Source organism: Scylla paramamosain, chromosome 45 (assembly GCF_035594125.1).
Source record: "Scylla paramamosain isolate STU-SP2022 chromosome 45, ASM3559412v1, whole genome shotgun sequence".
Lineage (NCBI taxonomy): Eukaryota > Metazoa > Arthropoda > Malacostraca > Decapoda > Portunidae > Scylla > Scylla paramamosain.
The window spans coordinates 7,225,001-7,242,710 of record NC_087195.1 but is presented as its reverse complement, the minus strand read 5'-3'; the positions used below and the strand labels follow the sequence as shown (position 1 = coordinate 7,242,710).

The following is a 17,710-nucleotide window of genomic DNA, read 5'->3' as shown; positions in this document are numbered from 1 at the left end:
GGTTGAATGCATGCCATGAGTGAGTGGACAACGTGAGTCCCCTTACGCGTTCAGTCTGTTTAAGTATTTGGTCCTGACAACAACGAGCGTGCTTAAGGCAACTTCATAGAGATGCGTGGATCCGAACAGTGTTAAAATCCGAGGAGCTCGATGTGAGATCAGGGGGTAAACAAGAAGGTGCTTAACCCAGAACGTGACAAGATCAGCTCTTGAGAACTTGCACGTCATCCAAAACATCAGCTATTTCTCTAGCTTTAGGAATGCAGGGATGATAAAGAGGATGTCACAAAATGAGCAGGATCTGCAAAGAAAGAAGGGAACTTGTCTAGACAAAAAAAAAAGTGACATCCCAGGCAGCTGTGGTGAGGACAACACCACAAAGGCGGTGCAATGTAACGGCTCCTCTGATGAGAGCGAAGAGGATGAGGAGGAAGACACTGAGGTGCCAAATCCTTTCCAGAATAAGGATCCCAGAGTGGATAACTTTGTTTTGGTTGATTTTGAGCAGGAAGAAGGACGAATAGTAATGATAATAAATAAAATCCTCAATCTTGAGGAAAACTTCCTTCGTCAAGATTGAAGATGTTACCAACATAATACATCATTAATACTATTCATTTTGTGACTTTCTCTTTTCATCCCTGCATTCCTAAAGCTGGAGGGCCTTCTCGCTCTCAGTGAGAATGTAGAATTGACGCTTCTTCCTCCCCTTTTCTTTCCCTCGCATAGGAGCTTTGGGCAGAGCCCAGCCTTGAAGAGCCTCATCCACTTCAGAGTCTACAGAGTCTTCATGCTCTTCACCGCCTCCTGTGCTATTGACGGCCTTTCACTCACTTTGCAAATATAATACAAAATATCCAGTAAGCACCAGTTCTATTTCCCAGTGAATGGGGATGTCAGTGTGTTGAGTGGCGAAAACATTAAGGGGCTTTAGTTGTATTCTGTGCTGCATGACATTTTTGCGTCTCTAATAATTCAGAGGCGCTTGTGGGTTCGGGGGAACGAGATGAGGTTTATACAGTTTATTCTTGATCAATAATATTTACATATATTTGCAAATTATAATGATTAGTTACACACAACATCACTTGTACAGTAATAAAGGTTAAATAATGTTAAATTCTTCTTTCTTCAGATAATGCATGTTACATTTGCTATTCTTATCTCTTCACGTTATTAGCATTCAAAATAACGAACACGTGCCCCCTCCCACTTTGTTAATATAGAACCTTGTGGTTACCTCACACCACAGTATGTATTGTAATGTCAAGGAAGAAGAAAGAATAAAGAAGAAAAGAAGAAAAAGAAGAAATAAGATAAAATAAGTTAGAAGAAGAAATGGATAAGATAGATAAAGTAGGAAGAAAACAACGGCCACTCTACCCGAGAAGGTAATTAGCACCTGATATGGAGCAAACCGAGAAAATAACAAACACGGAAGCAAGAGCCACACAGCACAAAACAGGAAGAAAGTCATAAACCGCTTGGGAAGGCAACCTGGGTCACTACTACAGGAAAATGAGGATTGACATAGAAGGCGGAGCGAGAGAGAAAGCGATAGAAAGTAAAAGTAGGCTGGCCAGGAGGCGTGAGGCACAAGAGGGAAAGGGTAGCCTATAGAAATATACCCACCCCTACTTAAACTCTGCCTCCAAACTGCCCTTACACCCCGACTGGCGTTTTGTATTGAGTACCATGCCTGTGGGCGGATCACATGGATGGCCGGGATAACTTAAAGTGGAACTTGAAAGCGTAATGCAGTCTCCAAATCAAGTATCTTATTAAAGGAGGAGTAGGATGTTTATTTAATGTTTTATGTTTGGTATGATAGGTTTGCATGGAGTACGAAGATTTACTAAATTATGGAGTATTTATGGTAATTGATGTGATGCTGTTATCATGTGTGTTTTTCTAACTGATCATTAATTACGCTGATTAGTTGTGTTTGTGAATTTTACGAGTATATTATCTGTGTTCTTCCATGATGATTGTGTTGATCAGTGAATATGTTCAAGAGATATCAAGTGACACCGAATAACTTTGAACGAATTGAAGATGAATGCGCGTGAGGAATTTTGACTTGTAAGAAACGTAAATAATTAGTAGTTATTAATCAAAATATGAAAATGTTTTTGAGTTTTCCAGTAGCCACAACCTTAACATTTTACTCTGGAACAGCCCAATTCACACATTGACAAATTTTGATTGCGACTCCGCTGTGACTCTGCTACGACTTCCTGAACGGCGACTGTGCTGCGAATTGTATGGCGACTCTCGTGCTTGGTGAATGTCCTGCGAATACGCTGCAAATGCATTGTGAATGCGCTGCCACTCCACTGCGAATGCACTGCGGATGCAGTAAAACTCATCGATGGAGTATAAAGAAGACACTTATAAACCCTTTCATGTTTGTGTGAGCTCTCCTTGTGTTCGCGCTATCAGGATGCTTTTGTTTCACCATACTGCATTTGTAATTTCAAAGCTTTATGATGAATTTTGAGGTAATTGCAGCTCCGTATTGAAAAATCCCCTTCATCGGCACCTTTGCTCATACGCCCGTTACACCACAACCCGGTACTGCCACAAAACGGCATCCGCGATAAGTGCTCATGGTTATTAATTCATATATTTCAGTCTTATTTTGTACACTATAAACTTGAGAATTTTAAAAGGGAGTAGGTTCTACACACGTACACAGGCATGCATAATGCACGTGTACCGGTATATTGTTCACACACACACACACACACACACACACACTCGCAGTCAAACACATTCACAACCTCTCTCTCTCTCTCTCTCTCTCTCTCTCTCTCTCTCTCTCTCTCTCTCTCTCTCTCGCAAGAACGAGAGTCGTGAGGGCCAGAGCACCAGGCACACTTCTCTGCAGCCGAGCAGTATCTGGAAATGTGCCTTAAATTCCAGCACCGAAAGCACGTTGGACTGTCACCTGACATAGACTGAACTTCACATGGCGGCAGACACGGTAAAAAAAATTGAAGGACACGGACGACGGAGGAGGCTCCTGGAAACTCCAGGTAACCACAATCCTGTTGAGTGGCTGACCGTTTTGATGGAAGCGGCAGGCACTGTAAACACCCGGCAACTCCTTGCTGAGTGACGAGTCGACCCCAACACGATAACGGGTAATGAGGTACCTGGGGAATTCCCTAGGCCGCACAGGAGAATCTTCCACCTGAAGTTTCAAATACTCCCCAGCCACAACACTGCACAGTATCCTGACGCTTCCGCGCGATGTAGACAGAGCGAGAGGTCACTGCTGACATTTTAACCTCGGAGTACTGTCCAGGCAAAAATGGCGACTAACCATCGTTAGCCAGCGAAGTTTTATGTCCACACCTGGATTGTCAAGAAAGACTAGCTTGACGTAGTCTGTTCCGGGTGCAAAAGCAGGCAGGCGAAAGTGAGCAGGGTGAATAGGAGGAGGTAAGAGTCGAGCAGATGGGGTGAAGACGTGCTGGGCGGTAACAAAGGCGGGAAGTCGTTAGCCGCGGGAGCACCATCACTAGGACCAGTGAGGACTTACTGGTCGGCGTCTTGTCATCCCCACTGGTGTTGGCGTCGTCTATCGTACGCTTGGAGATGGAGGCAGAGGAGGTGGTCGGAAGATCACAGCTGTTCTCATGAGGTAGAAGTGGAGCTAGAACGACTGCGGATGATAACTGCCTCGTTCCTCCATCCTCAGACAAATGAGGCCACACTTCCTCGACCCCACTAATAGCAAGGTCCTCCTCAAGTACATTAAATAAGGCTGGATAAGAGTACGCCATGGCACAAAGCCCTGACGTAGCAGCAGGAGGCCTGCCGTGTATAGCAAAGGACGAAGCAAGCCAGTAACTATTGAGTGTTGGTGTGGCAACCACAGCACAAAGGAACGTCCGACCACCGATGTGCCTGGACGAAGAATGAGAGAGAGAGAGAGAGAGAGAGAGAGAGAGAGAGAGAGAGAGAGAGAGAGAGAGAGACGAAGGGAAATAGAAATTATCGTAGTTCTGGCAGCGTCGCCCATATCTCTCTCTCTCTCTCTCTCTCTCTCTCTCTCTCTCTCTCTCTCTCTCTCATCCCGCCAACCCCAAACTCCTAGAGAGAGCAGCGCTGAGACAGCGCAACTGAGCCAGCAGGAAGTACTAAAATTATTGTCATTGAGTGTTTTACTATGGAGTCTGAGTCTGTTCTTAATGAATTATTAAGAGATGCTACATGTCAATAGATTTTTTTGTTCAAAGGTTGACTGGACCATGTGAAAGTTTCAAAATCTAAAAATGTTTCCTGCTTAACACACTATTATTTCTCATTTTATAACTCTTTAATTCAACGTAACGAAATCACAAGTATATCATACAAAAGCCAAGAAAATGTGGTTTAAGAAGATACAGCACACAGCTGCACACACACTGTATGGGACGCACTGGTCTGGAAAATTAAAGCGGTAGTGAACGACCGACGCTCGCAGTGTGCTTACCTGTAAATGCAATTTACTTGTTTGTTTACTTTTGGAGCCTGGTCCGTTATCGCAGCCAGGTATTCATATATAGACTGTAATTATCAATATGATATAGAATTAGATTTTGATATGTAAAATAAAAAAATTGAAAAAAAAAACTTTTTTTTTTTTAATGCCAGCCCAGCCAGGAGGTGGCAGTTCCTCTCACCACAGTCTTCTCAGCTTGCTTCCAAGAAAATATCTGGCCCTCAGTGTGAAAGGAGGTGGTTCCTGTCCACAAGAATTCCAGGTCTGACCCAAAAAAACTTTAGACCCATATCCCTGCTGCCAGTGGTGGGGAAACAGTTCGAGAGGATTGTGGCTGAGGTAATCTGTCATCACCTTGAAGCAAATTTCCTCTTCTCGGACCAACAGTTTGGGTTCAAACCTGGATGGTCCACCTCCGACTTGCTGATACTTCAGAAAAGACGCTGGCAGACTACTTCGATGGAGAACAGAACACTACTCTTGTAGCCCTGGACATCGCGGGTGCCTTCGATGGGGTGTGGCACGGAGGCCTGCTGGAAAACCTTCGTGCAAAAAGCATCCAAGGTAATCTGTTGCTTTTAGGGAACTACCTGCAAGGAAAGACCCTGCAAGTGGTCGTCAATCAACAGGCATCACAGTCCCTGCCAGTGGAAGTATCAGTGCCACAGGGCTCCCTGGTGGGGCCAGTCCTGCGAAACGTCTATGTGGACGATCTTCTCCGGCAACTTACAGCAACCGCCACCTTGATGATATCATGGTCTGGGGCAAACGGTGGCAAGTCAAGTTTGCTGCCGAAAAGACCCTGGCCTTGGTCATCTCACGTTCACGGAAGGACGCCAAGCTGATGGTTTGGAGAAGACACCCTTGCCATTAAGGACTCCATCAACATCCTGGGGGAGGAGGTTGACTCCAAACTCAGCTTCGACCGCCACCTGGAGGGTTACAGGGCAGGTGATATTTACCCCCCACATCACAAACACAAAGATCCGTAACCTGATTTCGAACTAACTATAGTAGCTGGCACCTAAAAAAAAAAAAAAAAACATTGCTAGTATAGTTTTGAAAACGCTTGAAAACAATTATTTCATTGCATACATTTGCAGCATATCTAGAACTCCTTGATTTTGTGCGTCAAGCTGAGGAGGTGAGGCCTCCCAGAGTTGTTTCCAGAGACCGTCAAAATCCGTTCACATGCCTCTCTGAGGAAAGGCTCTCACCTGCCTGTACACTCCAACCACTACAGATTAGAGAATGTGCAGTCCCAACTACAAATAGAAAAATTTTAATATATATATATATATATATATATATATATATATATATATATATATATATATATATATATATATATATATATATATATATATATATATATATATTAGATGTAGACTATTTAAGCAAGAAAACTGTAATGTATTTATCAGCTAATCGCTTTGGCAGGCACATGAGACACTTCAGAGCTGCCAACCTGTGTGTTGGTGTTGGGTTCTCTTAACACCACGCCATGTCTCTTTCCCCGAGTTAAAAAAAAAAAAAAAAAAACGTATTTGCAAAGTTAGTAAGAGGAGATACGACGTGGGGTTTGGTGTTGGGATTTACTAACACCAACGTTTAAAAAAGCGGGCCGAGAAATGGTTCCCTGATTGGCCAGAAGGCAGAGAGAGGAGCTGCTCTTACTGGCCGAGGGGGAGTAGAGTTGCCGGGATGCTTAATAAAGTTATATTTTATGACAAAATAAACGTAAATTTATAAGTTGTAAATTTATCTAATAAAAACATTATCTTGACAGAGAGTATCAACACACACACACACACACACACACACACACGTTTCTGTAGTAAATACATAGGCACATACAAACTTTATTCATATTACCAAAGAGAGAGCATCCAGTTTCAGCGTCTCTTGCTAAAATTATGTATTTACTTTTTTTTTATTTTATTCATCTATTTTGCTTCTAACTTACGGAAAAGGCAGGGAATCATTGTACATATTTCTGCTGACCGCAAGCCATCTATGACAAATCAATATCAATTTTCGAAATGCTGAAAACCATCTAGCTACTTCACTATTTTGAAACTACAACATTATGTCACAACCCAGAAACACTTCTCAAGACGTAAAATTATACATATTTGCAAGAGACTGAACATAAACAATGAAAGATTTTGTCCGTTTGGATATTAACTATGGTACTCAAATCAAACTTTGTACAGTGAATTTTCTGCAGCAGTATTTTTCACCTATGAATTATGATAAGTAAACATATGTCTATCAGTCTCTCCATCTATGAGGTGATGAATCTGAAGTACAAAGAAGAGTGGAGAGGCAGCTACTTGTCTCTAGTCTTCAACGACAGCATGGGGCTGGAAACATCATTGCGCGTTATTCCATGAGAATTACTAACGAAAAAATAAATAAATACAAGCTGAAAGACAATTATATAAGCGAGTAAGTTTGATCATAAATAATATCAAAGTCAGATTAGCGCAATGAGGGAACAGTCAGATATGAGCCATGGCGTCGTTGTGGTGTGAGACTGACCAGCATTACTCGTCTAGTAAACACATGGTCAGAAGCAAAGTGACGTGATGACCCTTCAAGACAAGAAGCGCTGCACTAGGATGGCACCAATCCGTCTGTCCCTGTTGAAAATAACTTACGATAGTACCAGCAGCTGCAGGTAATAATAATAATAATAATAACAATGATAATAAATAATAATAATAATAATAATAATAATAATAATAATAATAATAATAATAATAATAATAATAACAGTCAGTGATTCCCAAACTTTGCGCCGTGACACAGAAGTGCACCGCAACTACTCCCCAAGTGAGTAGCGTAATTTTCATGGACAGGTATATATTACACGTGACTGCAGAGTTGGTGCGCCGCCATTCCAAGGTATATCATTAGTGCGTCACTAAGCAAAAAGTTTGAGAACCTCTGCTAAAAGTAATATTGTATTAAAGGACGTACAATATATACCTTCATTATATCAGACTAGAGTCAAGCTCAACAGGGTCTTCTTTCCCCGCTGTTAAACGCAGGCCCGTTCCCCTGCCTGTGGGATATATATATATATATATATATATATATATATATATATATATATATATATATATATATATATATATATATATATATATATATATATATATATATATATATATATATATATATATATATATATATATATATATATATATATATATATATATATATATACTAAGAATCTCATCTGATACAATGGTGGTAAACAATCTAACTAAGACAGTAGTGGAAATGGAGTGGCAAGAATCTATTTTTGTCATTCCGTTGTCACTACTGTCTTGGTTAGATTGTTTGCCACCACTGTATCAGATGAGGTTCTTGGTATGGTGGTGATTACTCTGGAGGACCTGGTAGTAGCTGGATATTGTTGGTAACGTGGATATTGTTGTTAGCGAGGAATTCGTGGGTAATGGTTTGGATTATGGTTGAATGTGCGAGTAAAAGAACACGAAATTTTCTTCTTGACTTAATAATGGACAGAATGTACGCGCGTGATGCCGAGACACAGGTTATGACGGACGTGACGCTGCTAATGTGCTCTGTCTGGACTGACTCTCTTTCTGACTGACACTAACTCTCTGTGGACCGACTGATGAACTGATGTGCTCTCCCTCTGGACTGACCCAACTCTGGACTGATGTCTAGCTATGCGTACGGCTCTATTTATGTGAAATGAAGTATATCACAAATATATATATATATATATATATATATATATATATATATATATATATATATATATATATATATATATATATATATATATATATATATATATATATATATATATATATATATATATATATATATATATATATATATATATATATATATATATATATATATATATATATATATATATATATATATATATATATATATATATATATATATACACAACACATATAAGTAAGAGAAATATACACATATACATATATACAGGATAATGAGACTGAATTATTAAACTTCAGAGTGGGAACGAAGTTTCAGTCTGTAAGAAGGTGTGTGTGTAGTGAAGCTTGAGGAGCACTGAGGGTCAGTTGAATCAGAATGAAGTGTTACCTGATGTGCACACTCATCATCGAACCCTCTGTTCACACGCTGGTTTTTAAAGTCTGATGGTGCTTCTCCAAAAGCCTTCGTGACTGGGATTGGTAGACACTGGACAGGATGTGCCTAATCCCCCACTCAGTCATGGTCTGCGCAAATAATTTGGAAGTAAAGTTGGCCCCTTGATCAGACTGGTCCTCGGAAGGCAGTCCAAAATGTGTGAAAAAAAATTGAGTAAAGCTTTTAGCACCACCGTGGAATAAGTACTCCTGAGTGGAATGAATTCTGGGTGCCTTGTGGTGACATCCATTTTAGTCCACATTATAGTGCTCTAGAAGGGGGAGAGGACCCACAATATCAATACGTATTCTGGTGAAGGGAGGATCAACAACTGGGATAGGGTGAAGAGATGCTACAGGTGGCACTTGATTAGGCTTGCCCATCATCTGACAGGTGTGGCAGGACTTAAGTATGATAGCAACACTACCCGTCATACTGGACCGCCAAAAATTCTTCCGCATTCTCGGTTTTTGTAATTCCGAGGTGACCCGCCATCGGGCCCTCATGTGCCATCAGCACGAATGCTTCTCTGAACTTAGACGGCACTTCCACTTGGAGTAATTCACCTCCATCAACTCCTCTCCACCGACAATACAAAATTTTCTTCCATAGCACGAACTCTTCCTTAGCTTCCACCTTCTTGCTACCTTCAACCAGCTTAGCAAAACATGGGGCCAACTCTTCATCCCCTTCTTGCTCATCTACGAGCTCATCGGGCTCAATCTCATTAATGTTCTTCGGTACAACAGGGTTAGGCGACAGAAGAAAGGCCGACACCCTAGTCCCCATCCGGCGCCACAGGCCGGATGGGGGAAACATCCTTTCCAAATATTTGACCGACGGCCGACTCAGCGGCTAACATGGGCAAGCCACTACAGGGGCCATCACCCGTCGGGTCTACACCTGGCAAGGGAACAGCCTGTTCCCCGCCTCCGGGGCACTCCGCAGGTGAGGAAACTCCCATCTCCCTCGCTGAGCTGGGAACATCCGCGCCCTCGGCAGTGACCCCCAGTACACCAGGCTAAGTCCCGGACTGTGTACCAGCACCCACAGCCTCCACATCAGGTGGCAACTCTACTTGAGCGCCACCTCCGGGGTCCTCTGTCTAGTGAGGTAAACCAGCAAATAGATTTTCCAAATCCAACACTTCAACCTCACCCTCAGCAACATCCCTGTTCAAGTCAGGTGCGCCCATTGGTGGCTTTGTTTTGTCACAGTCGGCCCCAGCACCATGACTCAAAGGACGAGTCCGACTCTGAATCGTCTTAAACTCTCGCCAATAGTAGGAGAGGCCTCTGGACACTGCCCCACTGCGGCATTTACGTCCCCCCCGCACTCCTCTCTCGGTGTCCCTGCTTTATGGCAGTCGATCCTAGGAGCTGCACAGGACTTCACCCTCCTTGCCATGGAGCGGGTGATAACATTAACAGAGTCAGGTACCTCAGCAGCCTCCACATTGCGGATGGGGTTTGCAGATTGGGGCTGTATCCAAACTCTTCCTCCTGTCAGATCATTTCCCAAAGGGAAATCAACCCCAAACACTGGCAAGTCCTCCGCCACGGCCATTTGCGCCTCTGTGATCACCAGCGGACAAGTCAGCCTCACATTAGTAGCGGCAAATTTCTCGACAGCATTGATGCCCGACACAACACTATCTTCCCGGAGGCTACCTTCCTCCCTGTAATATTCCGGCAAAAAGATTGTTGGGTTGCCGTCTCACGCAACACTGTGACATGATACACCACTCTTGGCAGTCTCTACAGACCCTGGCACAAAAAGGGATGGCACCAGTCTAATCCAGACCACTCTCAGGCAGAGTACGAACTGTTGAAATGGGAGCAACACCCTCTGTCTTTTCTCCGGCCGGACAGTATGGGGATTCAAATACTTCCCCCTTACTCTAGTCTGGCCAGACCAGCAAAGCCACTGGCTTCTGGGGACGCTTAGGGACAGAGGGCGTGATGAACATGAGCCAATTGAACCGGAAGTGCCCAGTCGTTTTGCAGTGGTAATAGGTGGGCTGGTTATTAAATTTAGGGGTACTATGCACCATACTCCTCGTTGCCCTCCTTTGAGTCAAAAGGAGGCCTGCTGTTACATGAATTCCTGGGCACAGACTTATTCCCAAACCCACCACTGTGGCAGGGATTTTCTGTGCGGCCAACACTACCACCCCTTCTGCCTCCGAACCACTTCTCCCCAGTCGGTTTAACTCCCGTACCCCCGTGGCGGGATGCATGACGGTGTGCCAACACATGATTGTCAGCCCATATAGCTGCCTCCTTCAGGCTTTTGAACCTCTTCTCCCTGAGCAGCGGTACTAACTCCTTCTCGGCCACATTGCTCTATTACCGTGAGTTCCTTTAACTTACGGTGAGAGGTGGCCTGCTCGCTAGCAATCCATTTTTCAAACGTCTCTTTCGGATATCGAGCACATTCAAGGTAGTAGTCACTGGGCCTCTTTTTTCCTCCATGAAACTGCATTCTGTAAGCCTCTGGCTGCAGCTCAGAAGCTCTTAGGATGTCAGCCTTAAACTCCTCGTAGTCTTCCAAATCCTCAATTGACATCCTATCATAAACTTCCAGTGCCTTGCCCTTCAACACATTAGCTACCAGGCCAACCCATCTCTCCTGAAGCCAATCAAATTCTGAGGCTTTTTTCTCAGATCTCCAAAACCAATCGGTTACCTTCTCATCAAACTCGGATATCAATTTCAAACTCCTCAGCATCTGGATTTCAGCTTTATTCTCTTTCACTCCTCCTCTCCTCAAGCCATAAGGTGAATTAACTTCTATTTGCGTCTTCTCTAACTCAAACATCCTATTCTTCTCAGCTTCTTCTTTTCTCTTTCTGCCCCAAGAATCTAAATTTCGTTTTCATACATTCTCGCCTTCTCCTTCTCCTTTTCTGCTTCAAGAAGCCTTGCCATATCCTCGGCCTCAAGTCTTCTAGCTTCTCTAACCTCCTCCGTCTTCAATCTCCTCTCCTCAGCTTCCAATTCAATCCTTCTTAATTTTCTCTCCCTCTCAGCCTCTTGCTCCATTCTCCTCGTTACCGTCTTAAATATCATCTCCTCAGACATGCTTTCTGTCTGGGAGAAACCACCAACGCTGCAGGTAAGGCTAACACGTCCGTAGATGCTAATGGTGGGACTAGGTGTCCTCACACCGAACTGTGTTAAATCAGGGACTCTGTATACTAGGAGGACGTCCACTCCAATGGGCGACCTGGCAGCCTCTCGGCCACAGCCCTGCCAAACGGCCTGCCAAACGGCCAGAGGGTTAAAACACTCAGCCGCCGCACTGAACAACGTGTAGAGAGAAGCGTTTTGTCGACTCACGCAGCTTTTTATTCGCACAGATGTTGCCAAGATGGTTATTTGATCACGCTCAGCAATGCAATGCTCAAATAATTATAAATGGAATAAGAATTTGACCTTTTTTGGCTTTCCTATGAAACCTGACAGAGAGAGAGAGAGAGAGAGAGAGAGAGAGAGAGAGAGAGAGAGAGAGAGAGACAGACCCACACTCACATGTAACTATATACAGCTGAAAATACACTAAGGAAATAAACAGTTCACGCAGGGAAACCACAGAACGCCTGACTTTTGATCTCTCTAAAATTTTTGATTAGGGCAGAGCAAACTTGGTATTGTTCAATGCCTCAAAAACTCAATTCCTCCATCTATCAACTCGACACAACCTTCCAGACAACTCTCCCCTCTTCTTCAATGACACTCAACTGCCCCCCTCTTTTACACTGAACATATTCGGTCTGTCCTTTACTTATAATCTGAACTGGAAACTTCACATCTCATCTCTACTTAAAACAGCTTCTATGAAATTATGCGTTCTGATTCATATCCACCAGTTTTCTCACTACCCCCCCCCCACCCGGCTGCTAACTCTGTACAAGGGCCTTATCCGTCCATGTATAGAGTATGCTTCACATGTCTGAGGGGGGTTCCATTCATATCGCTCTTCTAGACAGGGTGGAATCAAAAGCTTTTCGTCTCATCAACTCCTCTCCTCTAACAGACTGTCTTCAGCCTCTCTCACCGCCGCAAAGTTGCATCTCTAGTTGTCTTCTACCGCTATTTTCATGTTAACTGCTCTTCTGAATTTGCTAATTGCATGCCTCCCCTCCTCTCGCGGCCTCGCTGCACAAGACTTTCTTTTTTCTCTCATCCCTATTCTGTCCACCTCTCTAATGCAAGAGTTAACCAGTATTCTCAATCATTCATTCCTTTCTCTGGTAAACTCTGGAACTCCCTGCCTGCTCTATATTTCCACCTTCCTATGACTTGAATTCCTTCAAGAGGGAGGTTTCAAGACACTTATCCACCAATTTTTGATCACTGCTTTGACCCTTTAATGGGACTGGCATTTCAGTGGGCATTTTTTTTTATTAGATTTTTGTTGCCCTTGGCCAGTACCCTTCCTACATAAAAAAAAAAAATATATATATATATATATATATATATATATATATATATATATATATATATATATATATATATATATATATATATATATATATATATATATATATATATATATATATATATATATATATATATATATATATATATATATATATATATATATATATATATATATATATATATATATATATATATATATATATATATATATATATATATATATATATATATATATATATATATATATATATATATATATATATATATATATATATATATATATATATATATATATATATATATATATATATATATATATATATATATATATATATATATATATATATATATATATATATATATATATATATATATATATATATATATATATATATATATATATATATATATATATATATATATATATATATATATATATATATATATATATATATATATATATATATATATATATATATATATACGTATATATATATATATATATATATATATATATATATATATATATATATATATATATATATATATATATATATATATACGTATATATATATATATATATATATATATATATATATATATATATATATATATATATATATATATATACGTATATATATATATATATATATATATATATATATATATATATATAAATATATATATATATATATATATATATATATATATATATATATATATATATATATATATATATATATATATATATATATATATGTATATATATATATATATATATATATATATATATATATATATATATATATATATATATATATATATATATATATATATATATATATATATATATATATATATATATGTATATATATATGTATATATATATATATATATATATATATATATATATATATATATATATATATATATATATATATATATATATATATATATATATATATATATATATATATATATATATATATATATATATATATATGTATATATATATATATATATATATATATATATATATATATATATATATATATATATATATATATATATATATATATATATATATACAACAAAAATCTATTAAAAAAAAATGCCCATTGAAATACAAGTCCCATAAAAGGGTCAAAGCAGTGGTCAAAAATTGATGAATAAGTGTCTTGAAACCTCCTTCTTGAAGGAATTCAAGTCTTAGGAAGGTGGAAATACAGAAGCAGGCAGGGAGTTCCAGAGTTTACCAGAGAAAGGGATGAATGATTAAGAATACTGGTTAACTCTTGCGTTAGAGAGGTGGACAGAATAGGGGTGAGAGAAAGAAGAAAGTCTTGTGCAGCGAGGCCGCGAAAGGAGGGGAGGCATGCAGTTAGCAAGATCAGAAGAGCAGTTAGCATGAAAATAGCGGTAGAAGACAGCTAGATATACAACATTGCGGCGGTGAGAGAGAGGCTGAAGACAGTCAGTTAGAGGAGAGGAGTTGATGAGACGAAAAGCTTTTGATTCCACCCTGTCTAGAAGAGCAGTATGAGTGGAACCCCCCCAGACATGTGAAGCATACTCCATGCATGGACGGATAAGGCCCTTGTACAGAGTTAGCAGCTGGGGGGGGTGAGAAAAACTGGCGGAGACGTCTCAGAACACCTAACTTCATAGAAGCTGTTTTAGCTAGAGATGAGATTTGAAGTTTCCAGTTCAGATTATAAGTAAAAGACAGACCGAGGATGTTCAGTGTAGAAGAGGGGGACAGTTGAGTGTCATTGACGAAGAGGGGATAGTTGTCTGGAAAATTGTGTCGAGTTGACAGATGAAGGAATTGAGTTTTTGAAGCATTGAACAATATCAAGTTTGCTCTGCCCCAATCAGAAATTTTAGAAAGATCAGAAGTCAAGCGTTCTGTGGCTTCCCTCCGTGAAATGTTTACCTCCTGAAGGGTTGAACATCTATGAAAAGACGTGAAAAAGTGCATGGTAGTATCATCAGCGTATGAGTGGATAGGACAAGAAGTTTGGTTTACAAGATCATTAATGAGTAATAAGAAGAGAGTGGGTGACAGGACAGAACCCTGAGGAACACCACTGTTAATAGATTTAGGAGAAGAACAGTGACCGTCTACCACAGCTGCAATAGAACGGTCAGAAAGGAAACTTGAGATGAAGTTACAGAGAGAAGGATAGAAACTGTAGGAGGGTAGTTTGGAAATCAAAGCTTTGTGCCAGACTCTATCAAAAGCTTTTGATATGTCCAAGGCAACAGCAAAAATTTCACCAAAATCTCTAAAAGAGGATGACCAAGACTCAGTAAGGAAAGCCAAAAGATCACTGGTCGAGCGGCCTTGACGGAACCCATACTGGCGATCAGATAGAAGGTTGTGAAGTGACAGATGTTTAAGAATCTTCCTGTTGAGGATAGATTCAAAAACTTTAGATAGGCAGGAAATTAAAGCAATAGGACGGTAGTTTGAGGGATTAGAACGGTCACCCTTTTTAGGAACAGGTTGAATGTAGGCAAACTTCCAGCAAGAAGGAAAGGTAGAGGAAAGGGAGCTGAAAGAGTTTGACTAGGCAAGGTGCCAGCACGGAGGCACAGTTTCGAGAACAATAGCGGGGACCCCATCAGGTCCATAAGCCTTCCGAGGGTTTAGGCCAGCGAGGGCATGGAAAACATCATTGCGAATAATTTTAATACGTGGCATGAAGTAGTCAGAGGATGGAGGAGAGGGAGGAACAAGCCCAAAATCGTCCAAGGTAGTGTTTTTAACAAAGGTTTGAGCGAAGAGTTCAGCTTTAGAAATAGATGTGATAGCAGTGGTGCCATCTGGTTGAAATAGAGGAGGGAAAGAAGAAGAAGCAAAGTTATTGGAGATATTTTTGGCTAGATGCCAGAAATCACGAGGGGAGTTAGATCTTGAAAGGTTTTGACATTTTCTGTTAATGAAGGAGTTTTTGGCTAGTTGGAGAACTGACTTGGCATGGTTCCGGGCAGAAATATAAAGTGCATAAGATTCTGGTAATGGAAGGTTTAAGTACCTTTTGTGGGCCACCTCTCTATCATGTATAGCACGAGAACAAGCTGTGTTAAACCAAGATTTAGAAGGTTTAGGACGAGAAAAAGAGTGAGGAATGTACGCCTCCATGCCAGACACTATCACCTCTGTTATACGCTCAGCACACAAAGACGGGTCTCTGACATGGAAGCAGTAGGCATTCCAAGGAAAATCAGCAAAATACCTCCTCAGGTCCCCCCAACTAGCAGAGGCAAAACGCCAGAGGCACCTTCGCTTAGGGGGATCCTGAGGAGGGATTGGAGCGATAGGACAAGATAAAGATATGAGACTGTGATCGGAGGAGCCCAGCGGAGAAGAAAGGGTGACAGCATAAGCAGAAGGATTAGAAGTCAGGAAAAGGTCAAGAATGTTGGGCGTATCTCCAAGACGGTCAGGAATACGAGTTGCCCTAGGTCATGGAGGATAGCAAAGTTGTAGGGTAGTTCACCAAGATGGTCAGTTAGAGGAGAGGAAAGCCAAAGCTGGTGGTGAACATTGAAGTCTCTAAGAATGGAGATCTCTGTAAAAGTGAAGAGGGTCAGAATGTGCTCCACTTTGGAAGTTAAGTAGTCAAAGAATTTCTTATAATCAGAGGAGTTGGGTGAGAGGTATACAGCACAGATAAATTTAGTTTGAGAGTGACTCTGTAGTCATAGCCAGATGGTGGAAAACTCGGAAGATTCAAGAGCGTGGGCACGAGAGCAGGTTAAGTCATTGCGCACATAAACGCAACATCCAGCTTTGGATCGAAAATGAGGATAGAGAAAGTAGGAGGGAACAGAAAAGGGGCTACTGTCAGTTGCCTCAGACACCTGAGTTTCAGTGAGGAAAAGAAGATGAGGTTTAGAAGAGGAGAGGTGGTGTTCTACAGATTGAAAATTAGATCTTAGACCGCGAATGTTGCACAAGTTAATGAAGAAAAAATTGAGGGGGGTGTCAAGACACTTAGGATCGTCGACAGACGGTGTAGGAGTCGCCATGATGATTTTAAAATTTTTGAGTGAAGGGTGTGTGTGTTATTAGGTGCTTGTAGTTTTGTGTGGAGGAAGAGAGTTGTCTTCAGAGGGCAGGCTGTGACTGCCCCCTTGTGTTGTGAGACACAAAGGGAAACGTTCAGTGATGTCACAGCTGGGTTTAATGATAAGTTCATAGCACCCCCTGAACAGTGCTGCACACCTCACTGGGAGTAATTATCGTTTCGGCAGGTGTCTACTGTCTACTCCTACGAATATATATATATATATATATATATATATATATATATATATATATATATATATATATATATATATATATATATATATATATATATATATATATATATATATATATATATATATATATATATATATATATATATATATATATATATATATATATATATATATAACCTGCCTACTGCCTACTCCTACGAATATATATATATATATATATATATATATATATATATATATATATATATATATATATATATATATATATATATATATATATATATATATATATATATATATATATATATATATATATATATAACCTGCCTAC

General features: G+C 40.2%; 1 protein-coding gene across 6 annotated transcripts in view; it reads right to left on the bottom strand.

Moving 5' to 3' along the window:
- Positions 1-6,247: 6,247 nt before the first annotated feature.
- LOC135094325 (uncharacterized) overlaps positions 6,248-17,710 on the bottom strand; it is a 30,466-nt gene continuing 19,003 nt past the window's right edge. For 2 of the 6 annotated variants that reach the window (XR_010263739.1, XM_063994323.1), the window contains exon 10: positions 6,248-7,137. Coding sequence is in view for 2 of the 6 variants with exons in the window: in XM_063994323.1 (XP_063850393.1) it covers positions 7,092-7,137 (46 nt within the window). In the remaining 4 variants the exon portion in view is untranslated. Of the gene's footprint in view, positions 7,138-7,486; positions 7,563-17,710 lie in introns of those variants that run through there. The other 4 variants (XR_010263736.1, XR_010263738.1, XM_063994322.1 and 1 more) reach the window with 4 other exon arrangements.